Source organism: Chelonoidis abingdonii, chromosome 17 (assembly GCF_003597395.2).
Source record: "Chelonoidis abingdonii isolate Lonesome George chromosome 17, CheloAbing_2.0, whole genome shotgun sequence".
In the NCBI taxonomy this organism is placed as follows: domain Eukaryota; kingdom Metazoa; phylum Chordata; order Testudines; family Testudinidae; genus Chelonoidis; species Chelonoidis abingdonii.
In genome coordinates this window covers 42,037,498-42,058,927 of record NC_133785.1, presented here as the reverse complement: position 1 = coordinate 42,058,927, position 21,430 = coordinate 42,037,498, and the positions used below count along the sequence as shown (strand labels likewise).

At 43.3% G+C, this 21,430-nt stretch overlaps 1 protein-coding gene across 2 annotated transcripts in view; it reads left to right on the top strand.

Moving 5' to 3' along the window:
- Positions 1–21,430, top strand: part of CCDC51 (coiled-coil domain containing 51) — a 27,980-nt gene extending 6,550 nt beyond the window's left edge. The window contains exons 3-6 of one of the 2 annotated variants that reach the window (XM_032777727.2): positions 1,208–1,372; positions 7,825–7,865; positions 12,058–12,115; positions 20,007–21,430. In XM_032777727.2, coding sequence (XP_032633618.1) covers positions 1,208–1,372; positions 7,825–7,865; positions 12,058–12,115; positions 20,007–20,753 — 1,011 coding nt within the window. In that variant the 3' untranslated portion in view covers positions 20,754–21,430. The remainder of the gene's footprint in view (positions 1–1,207; positions 1,373–7,824; positions 7,866–12,057; positions 12,116–20,006) is intronic. The other variant, XM_032777733.2, reaches the window with a different exon arrangement.

The window sequence follows — 21,430 nt, the reverse complement described above, 5'->3', positions numbered from 1 at the left end:
GTCCGCCCAGGCAGGGTCCTGGGGAAGCCAGAGTGTCCTGCACCCCAACTTTGCAGTCAGACCTAAGTGATTCTTAGGTTTATTAGATGACAGGAACACGGTCTAAAACAGAGCTTGTAGGTACAGAGAACAAGACCCCTCAGCCGGTCCATTTTGGGGGGCAGTGAGCCAGATAACCACGTCTGCACTCACTCCATGTCCCCAGCCAACCCCAGACTGAAAAACTCTCCAGCCCCTCCTCCTTTGGGCTTTGTCTCTTTTCCAGGCCAGGAGGTTGCCTGATCTATTTATTCTCCAACACCTTCAGCTGGCACCTTTGTAGAGAAGGGGCCCAGATCGTTAGTTGCCAGGAGACAGAGTATTGGCCATTTTCTGTCCAGCCAGCATCACATCTGCTCTCGAGGGCTCTGCAACAATCACACCCCCTTCTCCCACCACCTAGATACTTAAGAACTGCATAGGGGAAACTGAGGCACCTACACAGTATTCAGAGACAACTTTATGAACATTCACACAACAGTGCCATGCAAATGCCTGTTCTCACTTTCAGGTGATGTGAACAAGAAACGGGCAGCATTATCTCCTGCAAATGTAAACAAACTTGTTTGTCTGAGCGATTGTCTGAACAAGAAGTAGAACTGAGTGGACTTGTAGGCACTAACATTTTACATTGTTTTATTTTTGAATGCAAGTTTTTTTGTACATAATTCTACATTTGTAAGTTCATCTTTCATGATAAAGAGATTGCACTACAGTGCTTGTATTAAGTGAATTGAAAAATACTACTTTTTATTTTTACAGTACAAATATTTATAATAAAAAATAAAGTGATCACTGAACACTTTGTATTCGCACAGTTAATATTTTTAATTATGTGACAGCCCTACTGTAATCCTTATTCATCCCTGTATCTCCTGCTAGTTGACACCGAGGTCCCTGGGTCACAAAGACTGCAGATACAGAACTTAGTTCGCCAGTAGAAAGGAGAGTCCTTCACTGAACTTTGGAAAAAGAGCAACTGTATATCTTCTTTGCTGGAAATGAACAGAGGAATGAATTAATATTATGAATGTGTTCAAACCTAGTAGCTCGTCTTCTGGACTTTGTTAACTGAGAAATCTCCCTTCTCCAAATTCACATCCATGAAGTCAGCAATTTAGACCTACTTAGTGATAAATGGGAACTTGTTTGCATTCCTTCTTTTTAGGCTGAAAAAGTGTTTATGGTAGCTCGAGGGATCGTACGAGAAGCTCGTGAGAGCTTAGAAGCCCATCAAATCAAACTGAAGGAAGTTCGCGATCGTTTGGATCGAGTATCCCGGGAAGACACCCAGTACTTAGAACTGGCTACCCTGGAACACAGATTGCTGCAGGTAAGGGATATGCTAAGAGTTGGAGCCTGGGGGCAGTGGGTCCCTTGTTTTTACCTCCACTGATCGTTATTGCAAATAGCCAATCCTATTTCTAAAACTGAAACCTAAATTAATCTCTAGTGCCATTGTCTTGAGATGAATTTGGTACTCTACACGTTAGAGAGATGGATCATATAGGTTAGGGTTGGAATACACTAATAAAGCTGTGGAAGAAAACCCAAGATTAAGTGAACATTGAGAATAAATTGTCTGCCTAAGGAGGCAGGAGTAGTTGGGACAATGTTCCCTGTAAAGCTGGAATTCAATAAGAAAGTCTAGAATTGAATAATTTTTAAAGGCAGAATTTAGTTCATGAGCAGCTAATCTGCTTGACAGGACTGGTTCTAGCTAAAATAATATCTGCATGGCCCCATACATCTTCCTCCCCACTTACGATGTTGTCCATTCCCACCTGAGTGTCCATGATAACCACACCTGCTGCCGCTTGTCTGATTGCAGAACTTCTTAACCTTATTAAAGGTTGTGCACACTCAAAAATAAGTGGCACTTCTACTTGGATCAGAATGCCACTAGGTGGAGCTGACATGCAGCTTTCCAAGCAATGATGTGAGAAGGTCTTCTACCAATTCTGGCACCAGAGTTCAAAAGGACAAGAGAAAGAATTAAGGATAGCACTCTAGCTGATGGGTCAGGTCAGTGTGTTATGAGACCCCTGGAAGAATAGGACCTCGTGACTGCATACATTACATAGGGCTAAAGCTGTCACCACTGTCTAGATCAAGGCTAAGATATAGTTTGTTGTTATCCCTGTTGTACAAGTGGTAAAGTAGAGGCTCTGAGAGAGTGACTCATAGAGGGTTTCACAGGAAGTTGATATCAGAACCAGTCTCATGATTTCCAAGTTTATGTCTCATCCGTTAAGACCAAAGTGTCTGCTGAGTAAGTATTTTAACTTTTACGTCCCTATTTTCTGCATGTGTACTATATGGCATTATACTGGATGCTGCTGCAGTATCGACCCTACCCTTGTCACTGTACGCATTTTCCTCCTCAGTGAATGCATTCACACACACAATCTTAATGGTCTGACAGTTAATCATCTTTTATATTGTGAGATTGTTTACTACCTATCTCTTTAATCAACACATTAGTGGGATACACAGTTAAGGCAAGATCTGTGAAGTAGCTAAATTCTGGGCTGCACTCAGCCTAGAGTTGGAGGCTAGGGCTGCGTAGCGAGAGCCAGGGGGGTCAGTACCCGCTGCCCCACGGTCAGAGCCCGGGGCCACACGGCCAGGTTCCTTAGGACCCACCCCTGGAGCCTGCTGCTCAAACCCCCTCCACCGGATGTGGGTCAAGAACTCAACTTGCTCCTGCAGCATTGTGCCCCATCTTTCTCCAGAGGCAGTGCAGGGCAGTGCAGCTTATCCAGGAGCAACAAGGAGGAAGTGGGAGGGGCCGATGCTTTGCCCCCCACCCATCGCCACCCAGGAGGCTGTTATGGCTGCGCAAAAAGCCCCTGCTGGCTGCATAAAGAAACCTTGCTCTATTGGAACTCCTAAGGCAGGGGTTCTCAAACTGGGGGTTGGGGCCCCTCAGCGGGTTGCCAGGTTATTACCTGGGGGGTCACGAGCTGTCAACCTCCACCCCAAATCCCACTTTGCCTCCAGCATTTATAGTGGTATTAAATATATAAAAAGATGTTTTTAATTTATTAGGGGAGTAGCACTCAGAGGCTTGCTATGTGAAAGGGGTCACCAGTACAAAAGTTTGAGAACCACTGTCCTAAGGTGTGTGAAACAGTTTTCTGGAAGTGTCTCATGTTCTGGAGATGTCTTGATAAGTAATTGAAGATCATGGTATTTGCATGCATTTGTTGGGGCCCGGATGTATGTGACCAGCTCTAGTGGTTGGAGCACAAGTTGGAGCTGGGCATCAGGTCAAGGATCGGAATCAAGATCAGAGCCAGAATCAGGTTTGGGGAATCAAGCCAAGAGTTGGAGCCAAAGTTGGAGACTAGAGGTATGGAACCAGGAACAGGTCAGGAAAGCAGGAACAAAGAGCAAAGGACGGAAACTGGATTCAGGAGTGAGATAAGAAGGCAGGGTCTGATATAGCAACCAGGTAGAGCCCAGTTGTGGAGACAACTTCCTGTGCCTCTCTTTGGTCAGGGCGTCCTTTTTAAATCCAATCAGAGGTCCTGGTGTTCCTACAATCAGGACTCAGAGGAGCCTCCTGATGTAGCTTCAGGTTTCATCATCTCTTTGGTCAGTCAGTTAGTAGTGAGCTGCTGGGTGGGGGGTGGGAGCTGACAGCCAACTGGGAACCCAGCAGACCTGGTTCAAGACCCATGGGGTCATGACAGTACCCTCTCCCCTAGGGGTATCCTGGCTGGGAGGGGATGCTGGACCAGGTTTCTCTGTAATTTTTGTGGAACACCTTGAGAAGAGGCATGACTGTTTTCTGCCAGTTCCCACGTACATACCTTTGAGCCATACCCTTCCCAGCTGAATAGGTACCAGAGTTTCTCCTACTTAAACTTGGAATCAAGGACCTCATCAATGATGTACTCTTCGTGGTCTTGCACACATACCAGTGGAGAAGGTGATTGCTCCCGCTGAGGGAAGGGAGTTTCTGTATATGTTTTCACATTGAAACATGGAAAAGCAGATGGATCCCGAGGGTTGAGGCAGATGGAGCTCAAAGGTGACTGAGATGATTTGTCATCAGGTTCGACAGGGACCCAGGAACTAGGAATTTAGTTTGCAGGAAGGTCTGTCTGTACAAAGATGTTTTGTTGAGAGCTATACCTTATCCCATATTGAATAAGGGGGACTTGGTTGACTGTGCTGGTCTGCATGCCTTTTATAATCCAGTTGTGCTTTTTCAAAATGGCCCTTCAGTCTCTCCTGAGTCTGATAGATCTGTTGAATCCAATCTGATGCTGCTGGATTGGATGAGGGTGCAGGTAATTTTGGGTGGAACTTGTAGTTTTCAAAGAAAGGGCTCTGACTTGTGGAAGCATGTTCTGCATATGGTAATAGCGAGGATCAGTCATTGAAATGGTAGTTGGTGTAGCATCATAGATACTGTCCCAAGATTTGGTTTACGTTCTCTGTTTGACCATTGGTCTGAGGATGTTAAGCAGAAGAGAGGCATATATGGACCCACAGAATTTTCAGTGCCTCCCATGAGAACCAAAAGATGAATTGCATCCCTCAATGAGAGAGAACGTTATTGGGGAGACCATGGATATGAACAAACCTGGGTTATCCATAGCTGGACTGTTTCTTTAGATACAGGGAACAAAATGGGCCATTTTTGTAAGGTGGTCTGCAACTGTGAGGATGATCATAAACCCACTGGACCCTGGCAGTTCTATAATAAAATCTAATGCGATAGTTGCTGAAGCCCTTGTTGGGGTTTCCAAGAGTTGAAGGAACCCAAAGGGTTTACCATGTGGTGTCTTGGCGGGAGCACACATGTTGCAGGAATCAACAAACAGCTATGTTGTAGAATATTTTTGGAGCCACCACAAGAAACAGGATACCAAACATAGGGTTTTAAGATGCCCCAGATGTTCCACTAGCAGGAAGTCATGGCATACTTGCAGTGCCTCCACATGTAGGGGACCAAGGGGAATGCAGATATGACCTTTCAGGAACATGACTCTCTCCTGAGTGTCATGTGGTTCTTTGTTTAGTGTGGCTAAGTCCTCAGAAGGTATTCTCTAAACAGAGGCAGAATGGATTATAGAAAATAAATCCTGTGGGGTGGCAGCATTCAGGAGATTATGGGGTTTAAGTATGTGAGATATTTCCTGGCTCAGACCCTTTTGATTGGTGTAATATTCTCCCTTTTGGGATAAGGTAGAAATGGCAAAGCTGCTAAGTCTTTGCCAGGACGATAGGAGATAAAGAAGTTGAACCATGAAAAAGACATCCCCTCAAGGGGATGATGCCATTCTTTGAAGGCTTTTTTGATTGCTAGAAGTGCTTTGTCCAGGATTTTGCATTTCTTCTCTGTAAGGTTGAGTTTCTGGGAATAATAAGCACAGGGATGTAAAGTCTGCTCTGCTCTTTGTCTTTGTGAGAGTACTGCTTCAGTCACCATACTAGAGGTGTCTGCTTCTGCAAAAAGCAACTGCATGGTGTCCAGGTGAACCAGTATAGGAGCAGTAGTAAAGGCTAGCCTTAATTGTTTGAAAGCAGTTTGGACCTCATGAGGCCAATGGAACTGAATGTTCTTGTGGAGTAGGGCTGTGAGAGTTGTGATTTGCTTTGAGATGTTTGGGATGAACTGATGATAAAAGTTGGAGATGCCTAAAAAGAGCATTGCAAGTCATGTACATTTTGAGGCACAACCCAAGTGCAAACACCTGTACCTTGTACGGATTCATCTTGGTTCTTTCAGGAGACAGGATGAAACGCAGGAACTCTATAGCGGTTTGATTAAAAGCAAATTTTTCTAATTTAGCATGAAGGCTATATTGACATAGTTTCTCTAAAATGTCGTGACATGGAAATTACGCTGCTCTAAGTTGTCGGGAAAAAATGAGTATATTGTCGAGAGACACTACAACATATTTCAAGTGTCAGAGGGGTAGCCGTGTTAGTCTGGATCTGTAAAAGCAGCAAAGAGTCCTGTGGCATCTTATAGACTAACAGAAGTTTTGGAGCATGAGCTTTCGTGGGTGAATACATGCATCGGACAAAGTGGGTATTCACCCATGAAAACTCATGCTTCAAAACTTCTGTTAGTCTATAAGGTGCCACAGGACTCTTTGCTGCTTTTACAACATGTTTGTTTATTATATCCTGTAACGCATTACTGAAGAAATGTTAGAAAATGCCCCAAGCGTTTGTTAGACCAAATGGCATTACTGAATACTTGAAGTGGCATAACAGAGCCTAAATGCTGTTTTCCATTCATTTCCCACTGAAATACACATGAGGCTGTAGGCCCCTGAAGGCCTAGCTTTGAAAATGTTCAGGCAGTCCCCATATGATCTAGCAACTAGGGAATTAGGGGCAGCAATATTGATTCCTGATTGTGATTTGATTCAAGGTTTGGTAATCTAGGCAGAGCCAGAGGTTCAGTGCTTTGGGTTCTGACATAGCATAGATTTGCTCAAATGAGACCTGCACTGCTGGTTGCAAATCTATTGGGTAACCACAAGTATAGGATATTAATTGATAAACTGTATCATAATGTGTATACACAAGAGGGCAGAATTAAGACTGTGCAGACAATCTTAACTCTGACTTTTTCTGACTTTAGTGTTTTTTGGTACAGTCTTATTGTTTGTTTGGTGGAATCATATGAAAACGTGGGGTTCCAAAGAGGAAACAGCAGCATATGAAGCTGGAGGCCCTTATGTGAAAACACTCTAGTGGGTGTAGACTTTCTAACAGTCTGCATGAAAGGGACTGCAAGATTATGGAATGACACAGGAGAAAAAACACTTATAATCAGCCAAGTCTCAACCTCAAGGGTTAATGCTTGTAACAACCCTTCCCACCACCTCACCCCTGCAAAAAAGTAAAATAATGTAATATAATCAGAGAGTTAACAATAAAACTCCCCAGGTAAGAGATTCAGCAAAGTCTTTCTAGCCCTGGGAGTGGAACCCTCCCTTTTTGAAGGTATTTTCTTGCCTCTGCCTCTCAAGCAAGCCATATTTATAGTCTTCCCTTCTCAGCCCCTGTGTAAAGAGAAGGGGAAGTTGGGTGAAAGTTAACTTCTGATTTACTGATAATATTTTTGCACCCCATTACACAGATGTATAAATCTTAATAATAGTAAAGCCACAGAGTTGCTTTATTGTGTAAAGAGTAGTATTTATTTATTTTTGTAGGCTATGCTTGTTCATGTGATGCTTGTCTATGCTTGTGCTGTTCGAGGTCAATTGCCAGATCTAAAAGTATCTGTATCACTTGGGCTGGAAATATGTCATGACAATTTAAAGACAAAGTTTGCTCTCTTTTCCTATCTGCCAGCACATAGATGGACACTGCTGAACCTATTTTCCTCTTGTCCTCCTCTCTGCCCTGGCTGCTAGGAAGGGGCTTTCTACCCTCCTTTACACAGCCTTGGCTGCTGGGATGTGGGATTAGTGGGGTTAGGGATGGAGAAGGAGACAAAGGGAGTATCAAGGAGAGTTGAGTCGCAAAGCATAGTGCATAAAAGAGGAAATATAATAAGACAGAAGTATAGCTGTGAAGATTCTTAAAGGCCAACACAAAGAATGTGAATTGATGTGGTAAAACGTAGTGCATCAATGAAGTATCTTGACGTAGGGGAGATACTGTTGGAGGCTTTCCACTCTTTCCTCCATTTCCCTCCATCCTCTGACAAGGGAAGTGGGTATCTCTGTAGCTTTCTCTTTGTTCATATGTAACCCAGCTCCACTTCTCCATCTCTTTATGTGGTGTGGGAATTATAACCCTAAGAGCATCCCAATGCCAGAGGGGAAGGAACTCACTGGTATCAGGTAAGGACTGACCAATTCAATGTACTCCAACTCACTATGCTTATAATGTGTATCCAAAAGTAGTCATGCAAAATATATCATTGGAAAATTAATAACTCAGTCATTAATATTCTTGCATGGTGCATGCCCAGGGATGTATAAACAATTATAAATAAGTGCTGGAATTATATCTTGAAATGTGTTTGGCAAGCAGTGCATAAACACAGGCTGCCTTAGACAAAGGAATATGTATTTGCTTCTCTATCCAGCCTAGTCATCAGGCAGAGACAATGAAGGTCTAATTACAAATTAGGTAAACAAAGATATCAAGCTAACAAGTGGGGGAGGAGACAGCATGGCATCTAAACCGCAGCAGGAGAGAGTTTCCTGGTCTGAGTTTTACTTTTAAAAGAATACATTGCAAAGGTTTACTGGTCTATAAGGACAGAATGACTGAATCCTAAGTGAAAGGCTATTGAATCAATTGCTTGTGTACAATATTACTTTATTATAAAACTGTATCAAATAAGGTCTTTTCTGGAAGCTAACGACACGCTGGTGATTAATGTTGTTGTGAATTGTCTCCATTAACACTACATAAGGAGTTATGGATACCCATTAATAATATGCTTTACAGTCTTTGACCAAGCCAAGGAGGAAACGGTTCCCTCCCATATAGGAGGGAAGCACCTATCTCCCTGTCTCCAATGAGATTAAGCAAGGTGTGACCAAAAACAATGGAGGACCCATTTACACAGAAATCAGTAAGGTGATGGGAAGTCCATAGGAAGGGAAGAACAGCATGAGGTCATCCTGCTTCTTGAAACAAGGTCAATGAACTTTGGAAGATATAAGCAAGGACAGAAGCCGTCTTTGGCATCCATCACTTGACACACATAAGGGACAAGAACTCTTGCAAGCTGAGCCTGATCTACACTGGGGAGGGGAGGGGAGGGTCAATCTAAGATACATGATTTCAGCTACGAGAATAGCGTAGCTGAAGCTGACGTATCTTAGATCGACTTACCTCCCGTCCTCATGGCACAGGATCGATGGCCGCGGCTCCCATGTCGACTCTGCTTCTGCCTCTCACCCTGGTGGAGTTCCGGAGTCGACGGGGAGCGTGTTCCGGAATCGATTTATCACGTCTAGATGTGATAAACCCGATCGGCAGGTAGTGTGGACATACCCTAAGAAAGTTGAGTCCTTCAGCCAAAGGAGAGGGCGGGAGGGGTTGAAGTCTCTGGAAACTCCATATAGGTGAGACACCTGATTAGGCAAAGATATTTCCTAGATTGACAAGGAAAATCAGTCCTTTGTGCTTCTGTGGAAGGTTCTGACTAAGAGAGTTATCAGTGGGGAAAAAGATTGGTAAGAAATCTACTTTGAACAAAAACTGTATTTTATGCCTTAGCCACCCATTAGAAGGCGTATTCTGTTTTGTTTTACTTGTAACATTTTTTATCTTCATTCCTTATACTTGAACTCACTTAATCCTATGTATATTTTGTTAATAAATTTGTTTTATTTTTATTTTATTATAAACCAGCTCAATGCTGAGTTTGAAGGGAAGAGTGTATTTACCACAGTTAAGATAATAAGCTGTAATGTGCTTTTCATAGAATCATAAGACTGGAAGGGACCTCGCTTGAAAGTACAGTCCCCTGTGTTTTGTTTCTTTAAAAAAGCAACACACATTATTATTTCCTCTGAAGTGCCCAGGAGAGGGCTGGACACTTCAAGGCACATAGTTTTGTGGAAATTCAGGACTGGAAGTATGTTGGGGTCACCTTGCTGGTTGGAAGCCAGAGTGGGGTTGTGGGTCACAGTTGGTGAACCAGGACTGGCTGCATAGCACACAGATACTCATGGTGTAAGCTGCATATTTGTTGCTTATTGTGAGCATCCCAGGCAGAGAACTATAGTAGCAAATGATTGTGAGGCACTCAGAGTTATAGGGTGAGAGGTGATACAACCGCTCACTGGTGGTCTGGATTGCATCTTGAACCCTGTGACAGGGATATATTAACAGTTCTCTATACATGCTCTCACTCTTGCACTCAGAGAGAAGGATCATGGACAAAGTGAAGAAATGGGTCTTGGCAGCTCCAGTGCTCCCTAGTCTTCATGCTGAGTTTAGACCAGGGGTCTCAAACACGCAGCGGCCTGCGCCCCCCTCCCAGCCTTCTTCCAGGCCAGGGGTGGGCAAACTACACCCACGGGATTGCCCCCCTCGATCCCCACGCCTCTCCATGAAGCGGCTGTATCACGTCCCTGTAGCCGGGGGGGGAGTAGAGGGCGCCATGTGTTGCCCTGACTTCTAGGCACGCACACACCCCCACAGCTCCCATTGGCTGGGAATGGGGAACTGCGGCCAATGGGAGCTTCGGGGAAGGTACCTGGAGGCGCAGCAAGCAGTGCGTGGAGCTCTGCGTCCCTCTCTTCTAGGGGCCTCAGGGACATGGTTCCAGCTACTTTGCGGAGCGAGGCCAGGGCTGGGGCCGAGGCCGGCAGCCTGCCCTGGCCCCGGTGTGCACCGCTGCCACCCCAGAGCCTGAAGCCCTCCTGCACCCTGCCTCCCAGCTCCCTGCCCTGAGCCCCCTGCCTGCACCCCAACCCCCTGCTGCACCCCAACTCCCTGCCCCAAGCCCCCTGCCTGCACCCCAACCCCCTGCCCAGAGCCCCCTGCTGCATCCCACACTCCTTCTGCACTCCAATCCCCTGCCCTGAGCCCCCTGCCTGCACCCCAAGCCCCTGCTGCACCTCAATTCCCTGCCCTGAGCCCCTGCCACACCCCTCATGCTCCCTCTGGGAGCAGGGAGGGGGCGGAGTTGGGGTAGGGACTTCAGGGAAGGGGTTGGAATGAGAGCAGGGAAGGAGTGGGAAGAGACAGGGCCTCATGGAAGGGGTGGAGTGGGGGCAGGGCCAGGGGCAGCGAGGGGGGTGTTTGTGTCAGTGATGCGGCCCTCGGGCCAATGAACTAGCCCTCATGTGGCCCTCGTGGTCATTTGAGTTTGAGACCCCTGGTTTAGACCATCTATACTTTGCTTGATGCTCAGGGAGAAGTATAGGGAAAGAAAATGAGGAAACCAAGAACAGTCCCAAGAGAGGAATATAGTGATGCCTAGAGAAGGGAGAAGGATACACCTGAAACCACCATTTAAAAAAAGCACTCAGCTACATTGGAGAAGAGAACCAAGAGAGGACAGAGTCACAGAAGCCAGAGGCTTCAGTGAGAAAGGGGATATTCGCTATGTGGAAAGGAGTCAAGGAGAATAATTAAGGAAGAGATATCCTTGGTTGCAGCACTCTTTGCTGCAATTAGGTAAGAGATATTCTTGGTTGTATTGATCAGGTTGTGTGATGCTCCTCAGGGATATCCAGGTTTCTGAGGCACCCCACCACCACCTGCCCTTAGCATGAGGCAGGTATGTCTTTGCCTGCTGTGAATCAGCTCTCTGAATCCACCAGCTTCTGGCAACACAAGCACTACTTTCCAGACCGTTGCAGGTCTCACTGTCTGTATAGATAGTGATGGGTACACACCTATGAGTCCTTGGAGCATTCCCTGCTGCACCCAACCTCTTACCCATGGACTACTCACAAAATTACCAGGCCCAATGTTCTGAAAGAAACAGAACACACCAGCTTGTAAGATTCAGCTCTCGACTGCCACCTTGTGGTAACACCACAGAACTTAGATATATTTGTAATGAAAACAAAAATAAGTTTATTATCAAAGATTCTAGTAATAGTGAGTAAGAATATTGGGAACACATGGTTGCATATGAGACAAAATTTTAACACTTCCTAGAGACTAAATTTAAACAGGTTAACTTCCTGTTTGCAGTGTTGTTGTAGCTGTATGGGTATGAGATATGAGAGACACAAAGTAGGGAAGTGAATATCTTTTATTGGGCCAACTTCTGTTGGTGGAAGTTACAAGCTCTTGAGCTATGCAGAAATCATTGGGTCTGCAGAGGGAAGCAGAGTGTCCGGAGATTAACCTCCTGGCTAAAGGAGTTTTATCTCACCCAAAGTTCTCTTCAGTTGTTTTCAAGCTAGGGTAGCTGAGATCCCTTATTCATTTTCATACTTCCTCAGTGAAAGGTGCTTGGGAGTCTTCTCTGCCCCCAAATATAGTTAAGAAAACTTTTGAAGTGTGCCCACCAGAAGGAGTTTTCCCCCCCTCCTGCTTTTCTCTTCCTGTTAGATTTTTTTTTTCTCTGAAGGCCTCACAATCATTCATCTGCATTCAGCTCAGACTGGTGGTAAGAAGCCCATTCTGAATGAGGCAATACTCAGTTTAGTTGTGAACATATAAATGAGTAAACATCTGTCATCTGACAGAAAACCAGTTTTCACCTTCGCTGGTGACCAATACCTACAGATTTTTAAAGAACATATTTTCAGTATGTATACATAACTCCTTATCTTGTATTTGTATATACATTTTGATGACCAGAGTGACATGGCCCTCACACAATACTTTCTGGTGAACTAAAATATATACAGCAGACCCATGTGAGGCCTGTAACCCCTCTGCACCTCCTTGTCAATTGGCATTAAGAAGTTCTTGGGTCACAGGCAGTGATTACAATTACTTTATTAGGGACTGTTTTAGTGGAATGGAGGGGATCTAGGAGACAGTTGTAAAAGCTGAGGCATCAGAAATGCATAGTATGCTCAAGTTTCAAGATGAAATCTGGTTAAATTAGTAACTTTATTTGGAGTTTATAGGATAGGCATTAGAGCTTTATTTAGACTTGGAAGAATTGTGTGTGTGTGTGTATGTGCGCACACGCACACACACAAAAGCTATGATTAAAAAGTTATTTAGGTTGCAAAGTCACTGAAATACACCTCTACCTTGATATAACACTGTCCTTGAGAGCCAAACAATTTTACCGTGTTATAGGTGAATTCGTGTTATAGTGAACTTGCTTTGATCCATCGGAGTGCGCAGCTCTGCCCCCCGGAGCACTGCTTTACCGCGTTATATCCAAATTAGTGTTATATCGAGGTAGGAAATGCTATAATTTAAGTTTGTCTTTGCCAACCTATATTTGCCCCCTTGTGCATATGCACAATGATACAGTCTTTAGTTATATGATCACATACTATTTTTCCATAGGACTCTTGCTTTATTCTCTTGGGGAGAGGGATAGCTCAGTGGTTCAAGCATTGGCCTGCTAAACCCAGGGTTGTGAGTTCAGTCCTTGAGGGGGCCACTTAGGGATTGGTCCCGCTAGTGAAGGCAGGGGGTTGGACTCAATGACCTTTCAAGGTCCCTTCCAGTTCTAGGAGATTGGTATATCTCCAATTATTATCTTTTATTCGATGCACATCATGGATGGTGCTCAGGGAATCTTCATTCAGTGTATGGTCCCATACTTCACATGTAATCTTAAAAGAATCTTAAGGTTGAAAAGCCAAGCACTCAAAAGTTAGGAAATAATATAATCAAGGTTTCTTCTTCCCCCGTTTGCATGTGCATTATGGTAGAGACTTCAACTATGTGATTCTGCATCTTGGCAGGGGGTTAGACCTGATGAAACTTGTGGTCCCTTCTAACTCTGATTTGGTGCTCACATACAATTTTTTCACAGTTCCACTTCTTAATTCTATGCTCAAAGTGGACAGTGCTCAGTGAATGATTCAGGGTAGTGTACTGAATGAGACTAGCTGTTGTCTGTAGGGCCTCTGCCTCATTTTCTGCCAAAGTTGGAAGGTGTGTAGTGAATAAGGAAGGGGTCTGAAAGAATGATCTTGTATCTAAGGCAGTTAATTGCACATCAGTACGCCTGGATCTGCTGCAGACTTCCTGTGACATGCTAGGCAAGTCACTTAAACCAGAATGTTTGCAGTTGTTATCATCTCTGTTTTACAGATAGTGAAACACATGCTCCAGTCAAGCAAGTGACTCATCCAAGGTTTCATAGCAAGTCGGTGTTGGAACCAGTCCCCTGACTTCCAGATTTAACTCTAATCCACTAGCCTATAGTGTCAGCTGAGAAATGACTCATAGAAAGATTAAGGGCCAAAGTTCCATAAGCATCCACTAATTTTAGATGTATCAATGATTGGGTGGTCAGCTTCAAACTGTCTGCCTTGTTTTTAGAATTGTTGAGCATTCAGAAATGCAACTGAAGTTAGCGGGTGCCATGGATACCCCTCACTTCTGAAAAATTGGTCCAAATTGCATCAAATATGGCAGTGTGTCCTAGCAGATAGAGTACTGGACTGGGACTTAAGAGACCTGGATTCTACTCTCAGCTCTGCCACTGGCCTACTGGGCAAGTCAGTTCATCTCTCCAACTCAGTTTCACTATGTGTAAAACAGGATAATGATACATACTTACTTCCTTTATAAAGCACTTTGAAATCCATGGGTGAAAAGCACTATATAAGAGCTAGGTACTATTATTATTTTCAAGTTGTAGATCCACTTACTGAGTGTCCATGCAAATTTGGCCTTAATCCTTTTTTGCCTAAGTTCTCCTTCTGTTACATGGTGCTAATAATACCTCCCCATGTCACAAAGATAAACTCTGTATTTCTCATATTCAGATATATGGTGATAACAGAGAAAGGTCTGTGAGTAAATTAATGATTCTGTATTTAACAGAAAAAGTATTGAATTTAAAAAGAAATATTGAACACTTTCCTTCATTTGCTGAACTGTGTTCTTTCTGGGCACAGAATGAGGTAGAGGTCTGGTGGAAAAAATCTAGATGTGGATCTTGTCATTAAAGACAGTATGTACTATGGGGCCTGTGATAAGGTATACCAGGCCTTTGTGGCCCCTGCTGGAGGCACTACTGCTCTGTCATACTCCAGGAAGCAGCAAGGTTGAAGGAAAAAAGCAGCAAAGGTGAGTCCTCCAGTCCTGCTTAGAGAGACTTCACTGGAGCAACTGTCTCAAAAGCTAGAGAGAACTGGTCCTTTGAGGGCTAGAAGGGCTAGCAACAGCCAGTCACAGCCCAGCAGGCTCAGATAAAAGGAGCTACAGGGCCTTAGCAGTTCTGTTCCAGGCTGACACCAGAAGGGCAAGGAATGGTGTTCTTCTCTGGCCAAAGGAACTTGAAGGATAGCCAGAGTTTTGCTTTCTGACTGCATTTTGAAATCTGTGTTTGCAGAGAGAAAGAGGATTTAAGAACCTTAATCCTGAGATAAGGGTGAAGCTAAAAGGGCCAGGTAGGAAGAGGCCCTGGGAAGAAGCAGGAACAAATTGAATCAAATAGTATGTGTCAGCTGTTTGTAGGGTCTAGGATGACCAGACAGCAAATGTGAAAAATCGGGACAGGGCAGGGCGGGAGGGGGGAGGTAATAGGAGCCTATATAAGAAAAAGACCCAAAAATAGGGACTGTCCCTATAAAATCAGGACATCTGGTCACCCTAGTAGGGTCCCTGGTTTGGAACCTGGAGTAGTGGATAGGCACAAGTTCCCCTACTGTCCCCGGAGTAAAGCCTAAGAAGGGGACAAACCAGGGCCGGTGCAACCTATTAGACAGCCTAGATGGTCACTTAGGGCGCTAGGATTTGGGGGCAGCATTTTCTTTGGCTGCAACCAGATTTTCAGCCACCCTGGTCGCTGCCAGCATTTAGGCAGAGGGAGCTGGGGCGGGGGGCGCGGAAAGGGCCGCCTGCAGCAAGTAAGGGGGGCAGCACACAGGGGAACTCCCCACCCCAGCTAACCCCTGCTCCGCCTCCTCCCTGAGCACGCTGTCGCTGCTTCACTTCTCCCGCCTCCCAGGCTTGCGGCACCTAAGCTGATTGGCGCCGCAAGCCTGGGAGGCGGGAGAAGTGAAGCAGAGCAGGGGTGAGCTGGAGCAAGGAGCTGCTGCACGGCTCCCTGGGCCGGGGAGGGGAGCTACCATGGGCGGGGGTGCCTCAGGGCAAGGGCGGGGAGTGGAGCAGAGGTGATCTGGGGTGGGGAGCTGCTGCACGGCTCGGGGATGGGGGAGGGTGTAAGGTGGAAGTTTCGCCTAGGGCGCAAAGCATCCTTGCACCGGCCTTGGGCCAACCCTTATTTGGGAGCCTGAACAAAGGGCTGATTTTAAAGGGCTCAGAGCTGGGGTTGAAGACCTCAGTAAGGGCAAATAGACTGTTTAATTATTGGACTCTTTAATACTCCAGAAGGAGTTCATTTGGCTTTTGTGACTTGCCAGAGGGCCAGGCCACTGAAGAACTGCTAAGGTTATCTGGCAGCCTACAAGGGGTTCCAAAGATGAGAAAAGGACTGTGGTATACCACCCAGACACTATGAGGTGCTCAAGAGGTGAGGTGTTTTTTAACTTCTGATTGCTTGACTTTGAAACTTTAACCATTCCTTTTTAACGTAAAGAATTTTTTAATATTTCATTTACGGATCAGGTTATTGTAGTACCCAGAGGCCGCAGTTAGGATCAGGGCTTCTCTGTGCTAGATGTTGTACAAATACAAAGGCTGACATGGAGCTCGCAGCCTTGGAACACAAGTGATATATGTAGGCTGGGGAAGAAGGAGATAATCAAGTATTCCAAATGTGTATATGCATTTAAAATGTTATAGTTTTTTTAATTGCTTAAATGTTGACTCTTTAGCTTAGTCATTAAATGTTGGGTGACTCGTAGGCCACACAGCAGAAATGGGTTTTGAAAAGGAATATAAAGGAGAGGATAGTAGTTTTATGGGTGTGTTCAGGGAGGGCTTTCCATTCACTTTAGTTTGAATGACATATGCTGAAATTCTCATGCTGCCTGTACTAAAACATCCTTGGAATTTCAAAACATTGTAAATGACAGTTTACTAATGCCACCAGTTTTGCTGCCAACACAGGAACACTAGATTAGACCTTATCCTAACAGATAAAGAGGAACTTATCACAAAATTAGAAATTAATGATAGTTTCAGTACAAGTGATCACGATCACATTTATAAGGTGCAAGCAGAATAAAGTCCAGACCAGTAATATACAGTTGGTGCTTTAATAGGACCAATTTCACAAAGCTGAAAACAGTTATGAGCTAAGGCAACTGGGAGAAAGAATTTAATCCGAAAAATCTGAAGGATAATTGGACATCATCTAAGAACACCTTACTAGATGCCAAAAAAGCCTGAATCCCACAACTGAGGAAGAAAGCTGTGCTTGTTAAAAAAAGCAACCTAGTTTAGAGAGGACTTGAAGGGAGCTATGTGTCTGTCAAAAGACAGACAGATAGAGAGAGATGTATGAAAATTGATAGAGAAGCCAAGGGACACAAGAAGAAATCTATGGCCAGCAGAGTTAAGGACAATAAAGAGGAGTTTGTTAAATTATATTGGGAACAAAAAAATTCCTGACAATGGTAGTGGTCCATTAATAGATGAAAATGGTAGAGTTATCAATCATAATGCAGAAAAGGAAGAAGTGTTCAGTAAATATTCCTCTTCTGTATTTGGGTAAAAGCAGATGATGCAGTCTTGTCATCTGGTGATAACACTCTTTCCATTCCACTAGAATTTATGGAGGATGTAAACAGAAGCTACTAAAGTTAGATATTTTTAAATCAGCAGGTCCAGATAATTTGCATCCAGAAGTTTTAGAAGAACTGGCTGAGGAGCTTGCTGGCCCATTAATGCTGATTTTTCAATACATCTTGGGGCACTGGGGAAGTTTCAGATGACTGGAAGAAAACTAATGTTATGACAACTTTTTAAAAGGGTAAATAGGATGACCTGGATAATTATAGGCCTGTCAGCACAATGTCAATCCTAAGCAAGAATGAAGCATCTGATATAGGACTCAATTAATAAAGAACCTAAAGGAGGGTAATTTAATAAATGAAAATCAACATGGATTTATGGAAAATAGATCCTGTCAAGCTATCTTCATATTTGTTTTACATTATGAAATTACAAGTTTGGTTGATAAAGGTAATAGTGTTGACGTAATATACTTAGAGAAGTCAAAGACATTTGACTTGGTACTGCACAACATTTTGAATAAGGACTGGAATGATATAAAATTAACATGGCACATGTTAAATGGATTATAAACTGGCGAACTGATAGATCTCAAAATGTAACTGTAAACAGGGAATCATCACTGAGTGAGTCTATTTCTAGTGGGGTCCTGCGAAACTGGTTCTTGGCCCTACACCTAAACTATTTACCATCTTTATTAATAAATTGGAATAAAACATAAAATCGCTGATAAAGTTTGAAGATGGTATAAAAAATGTGGGAGTGGTAGATAATGAAGAGGACAGGACACTGATCGAGAATGATCTGGATCACTTGGTAAAATGGGCACAAGCCAAACATTATGCATTTTAATATGACTAAATGTAAATATATACGTCTAAGAACAAATAATGTAGGCCATACTTACAGGGTGGAGGACTCTATCCTGGTAAACTGTGACTCTGAAAAAGATTTGGGGTTCATGGTGACTAATAAGCTGAACATGAGCTCCCAGTGCAAAGCTGTGGCCGAAAGAGCTAATGTGATCCTGGGGTGCATAATGGAGGAATCTCAAGCAGGAATGGAAAGGTTATTTTACATCTGTATGTGGCTTTGGTGTGACCACTGCTGGAATACTGTGTCCAGTTCTGGTGCCCACAATTCAAGAAGGATGTTGATAAATTGGAGAGCGTTCAGAGGAGAGTCATGAGAGAGATTAAAGGATTAGAAAACATGCCTTGCAGTGATAAATAGATTAAGCTCCTTGACTCTATTTTAACAAAAAGAGAAGGTTAAGGGGTGACTTGATTGTCTGTAAGAACATACATAGGGAACAAATATTTAATAATGGGCTCTTCAATCTAGCAGAGAAAGCTATAACATGATCCAGTAGCTGGAAATCAAAGCTAGACAAATTCAGACTAGAAATAAGGCATACATTTTGAATGGTGAGAGTAATTAACTAATGGAAGAATTTACCAAAGATGGTGATGGATTCTTCATGATGGACAATTTTTAAAACAAGATGGGATTTTTTTTTTTTTAAAAGATCTGCTGTAAGAGTTACTTTGTTGAAGTTCTCTGGCCTGTGCTGTACAGAATATCAGACTAGATGATCACAAATGGTCTCTTCTGGGATTAAAATTTATAAATCTATGTAAAAGAAGCAGACTAGAAGAAAGTTTGCAGATTCTGGTTTGAGAAGCAAACACATGGGTGGTTGAAGCTAGCATTGTAAGTGGGCTACAGGGTAAAGCAGTAAGAGTACAGCAGTGGATAAATACTGAGGGACAGAGCTGTGAAGGGCTTGCTGGTGAGGAGAAAACATTGGAACTTGATATAATGGAAGAGGGGAAGCCAATGGAGTGATTCAAAGGGAGATTAAGTGATTGTAGTCAGTGAAGATCAAGGAAGATGATCAATTAGCTGTGTTTTGTTTGGGTCAGGTAATGTAGATGGGTCAGTTTGTCAGACAATGTATAATGGAAGGCCAGAGAGGAGGCAATTTTGGTAATCCAGATTTGGGAGATGAGGGTCTGGACAAGTTTTATCAAAGTAAAAAAATAAAGAATGGACTCTCAAAATATTCTGGTCAAGCTACAGACCAAGCCTGGGTGTTTTGTGTGAGAGAGGACTCTTAGGTTATGGTACTATTTGACAGCAAAAGATGATGGTGTCAGTGTAGACAGAATGAAAGTAAGGAGAGAGAATTTTGGAGGAAAGCGCAGTGCACGCAGCCACATTATTTTTAAATTGCCTGAGACATCCATGTGGTGTCATTAGAGGAACAGACTGAGATGCAAGATTGCATGGAGGCAGACATCAAAAGTGGAAAAGTAGATGTGAGCGTCATTGGTGTAAAGATGATAAAAATCCACAGATTGTAAAGGGAGAAGAGGAGGATACCAATGACAGACCTATATGTGACAAATCTCTGCACAGCAAAGCTTAAAGTGTAATTCTTGGTCATCATTTTTAGTCTTTAATTTTCACTGGAAATTACATCTCAGATTGTTATAACTAGATTTGACTAAGGAAATCTGACACTAAAATAAGACATTTCTGAGATAGAAATGATTCCAGGACACAGCTGAGGTATATTAAATTCCACTATAGTTCTGTGCATAGAGGAAAATGTATGTATACACCAAACCAAATATTTAATTTGTAGATGTAGACTTCAGTGTGATTTTATAATTGCACATCACATCTTCAATATGTCGTGTTTTTTGCAGGAAGAGAAGAGGTACCGAACTGCCTATTTAAGTGCAGAGGAATCTGAGCGGGAAAAATTCTCTCTCTTCTCTGCAGCTGTGAGGGAAAGCCATGAAAAAGAGAGAACAAGAGCAGAAAAAACAAAGAACTGGTCCATTATTGGTTCTGTACTGGGAGCTATTATCGGTGTCCTTGGTTCCACCTATATCAACCGAGTAAGGCTGCAAGAATTAAAAGCCTTAGTTCTTGAAGCACAGAAGGGACCGATAAGCTTACAGGAGGCCATCAAAGAACAGGCGTCCCACCACTACATACAACAGAAGGATCTCAGTGACCTCATTGTGACCCTGAGGAACATGTTGGAAGCTGGGACTGGGACAGAAGGCACAAGTGCATCATTAAAAACAGACCCTCTTTTAGTTTCTTTAAAAGAACATCTAAACTACTCTAAACAGGTCAGTTCCTGCATGGGGAGTTTACAGCAGCAGCTTAGCACCCTGGAAGAAAGTTTAGGACAAATTACTGCTGAGGTACAAAATGTTAAACATGCAGTTCATTCTAGACCTGTGGAAAGAGTGGTGCTTGGCTCTTCAGCTGAAGTAAAAGGCCAGGCCTTAGCCGTGCAGGATGTGATTCTAGAATTGTGTGATGCAGAGCGGAGACTGGAAACGCAAATCAAGAGAAATTCAATCTTCAGCACTGCACTAACATGCGCTGTGTTTGCTGTTACTCTTCCTATGTTATACCTTTTATTGAAAGGAAATTAGTCTCCAGGGTGAGAAACATAATTTACTAGGTTAATAAAATTACATTTGCACCCTAAACACTGGGAGTTAGTACCAGTCAAAAAATCTGTATTAACAGTTTCTAATCTTGTTTTCTCCATAATTCATAGAAATGGAAAATACATTTGAACATTTGGTCCTTCCCCCCTCGGCAGGCTTACTTTTTGCAGTATTTTTTTTTCCTCTAGTGATTTGTACAGTCGAGTTTAAATGTCTCAAGCAATGAGAGTTCCACAACTTCATTTTGGTAGATCCTTCTGCAATTGTCTTTTCTAGTTTATTCTGCAGTCTTGTAGAGCTTACTCTGAGAGACTGTTCCTCATGCTCAGGTTTTTTTTTTTTTTTTTAACTTTTCATTATTTGTGTTTATACTCTTTGGCTTCCATATATAATTCTCCCCCATTCAAGCTTATTACTTATCCTATTGATTTTTCAATTTGTCCATACCCAAAACTCTGCTGGACAATTTACCAAACAAATAAAATTTCTACCATGAAGATTATCTAAATTTTTAAATAGGGTACAGTGAGTGGAAGTGACAAACAATAGGGATAGGATGTCTAAGGAAGGATGAAGGTTACAGTAATATGATCTTGTGATTACCCATTCAGGGTGTGTACACAGCTTGAGGATGCAATTAAAATATTTTTGGTAACTTA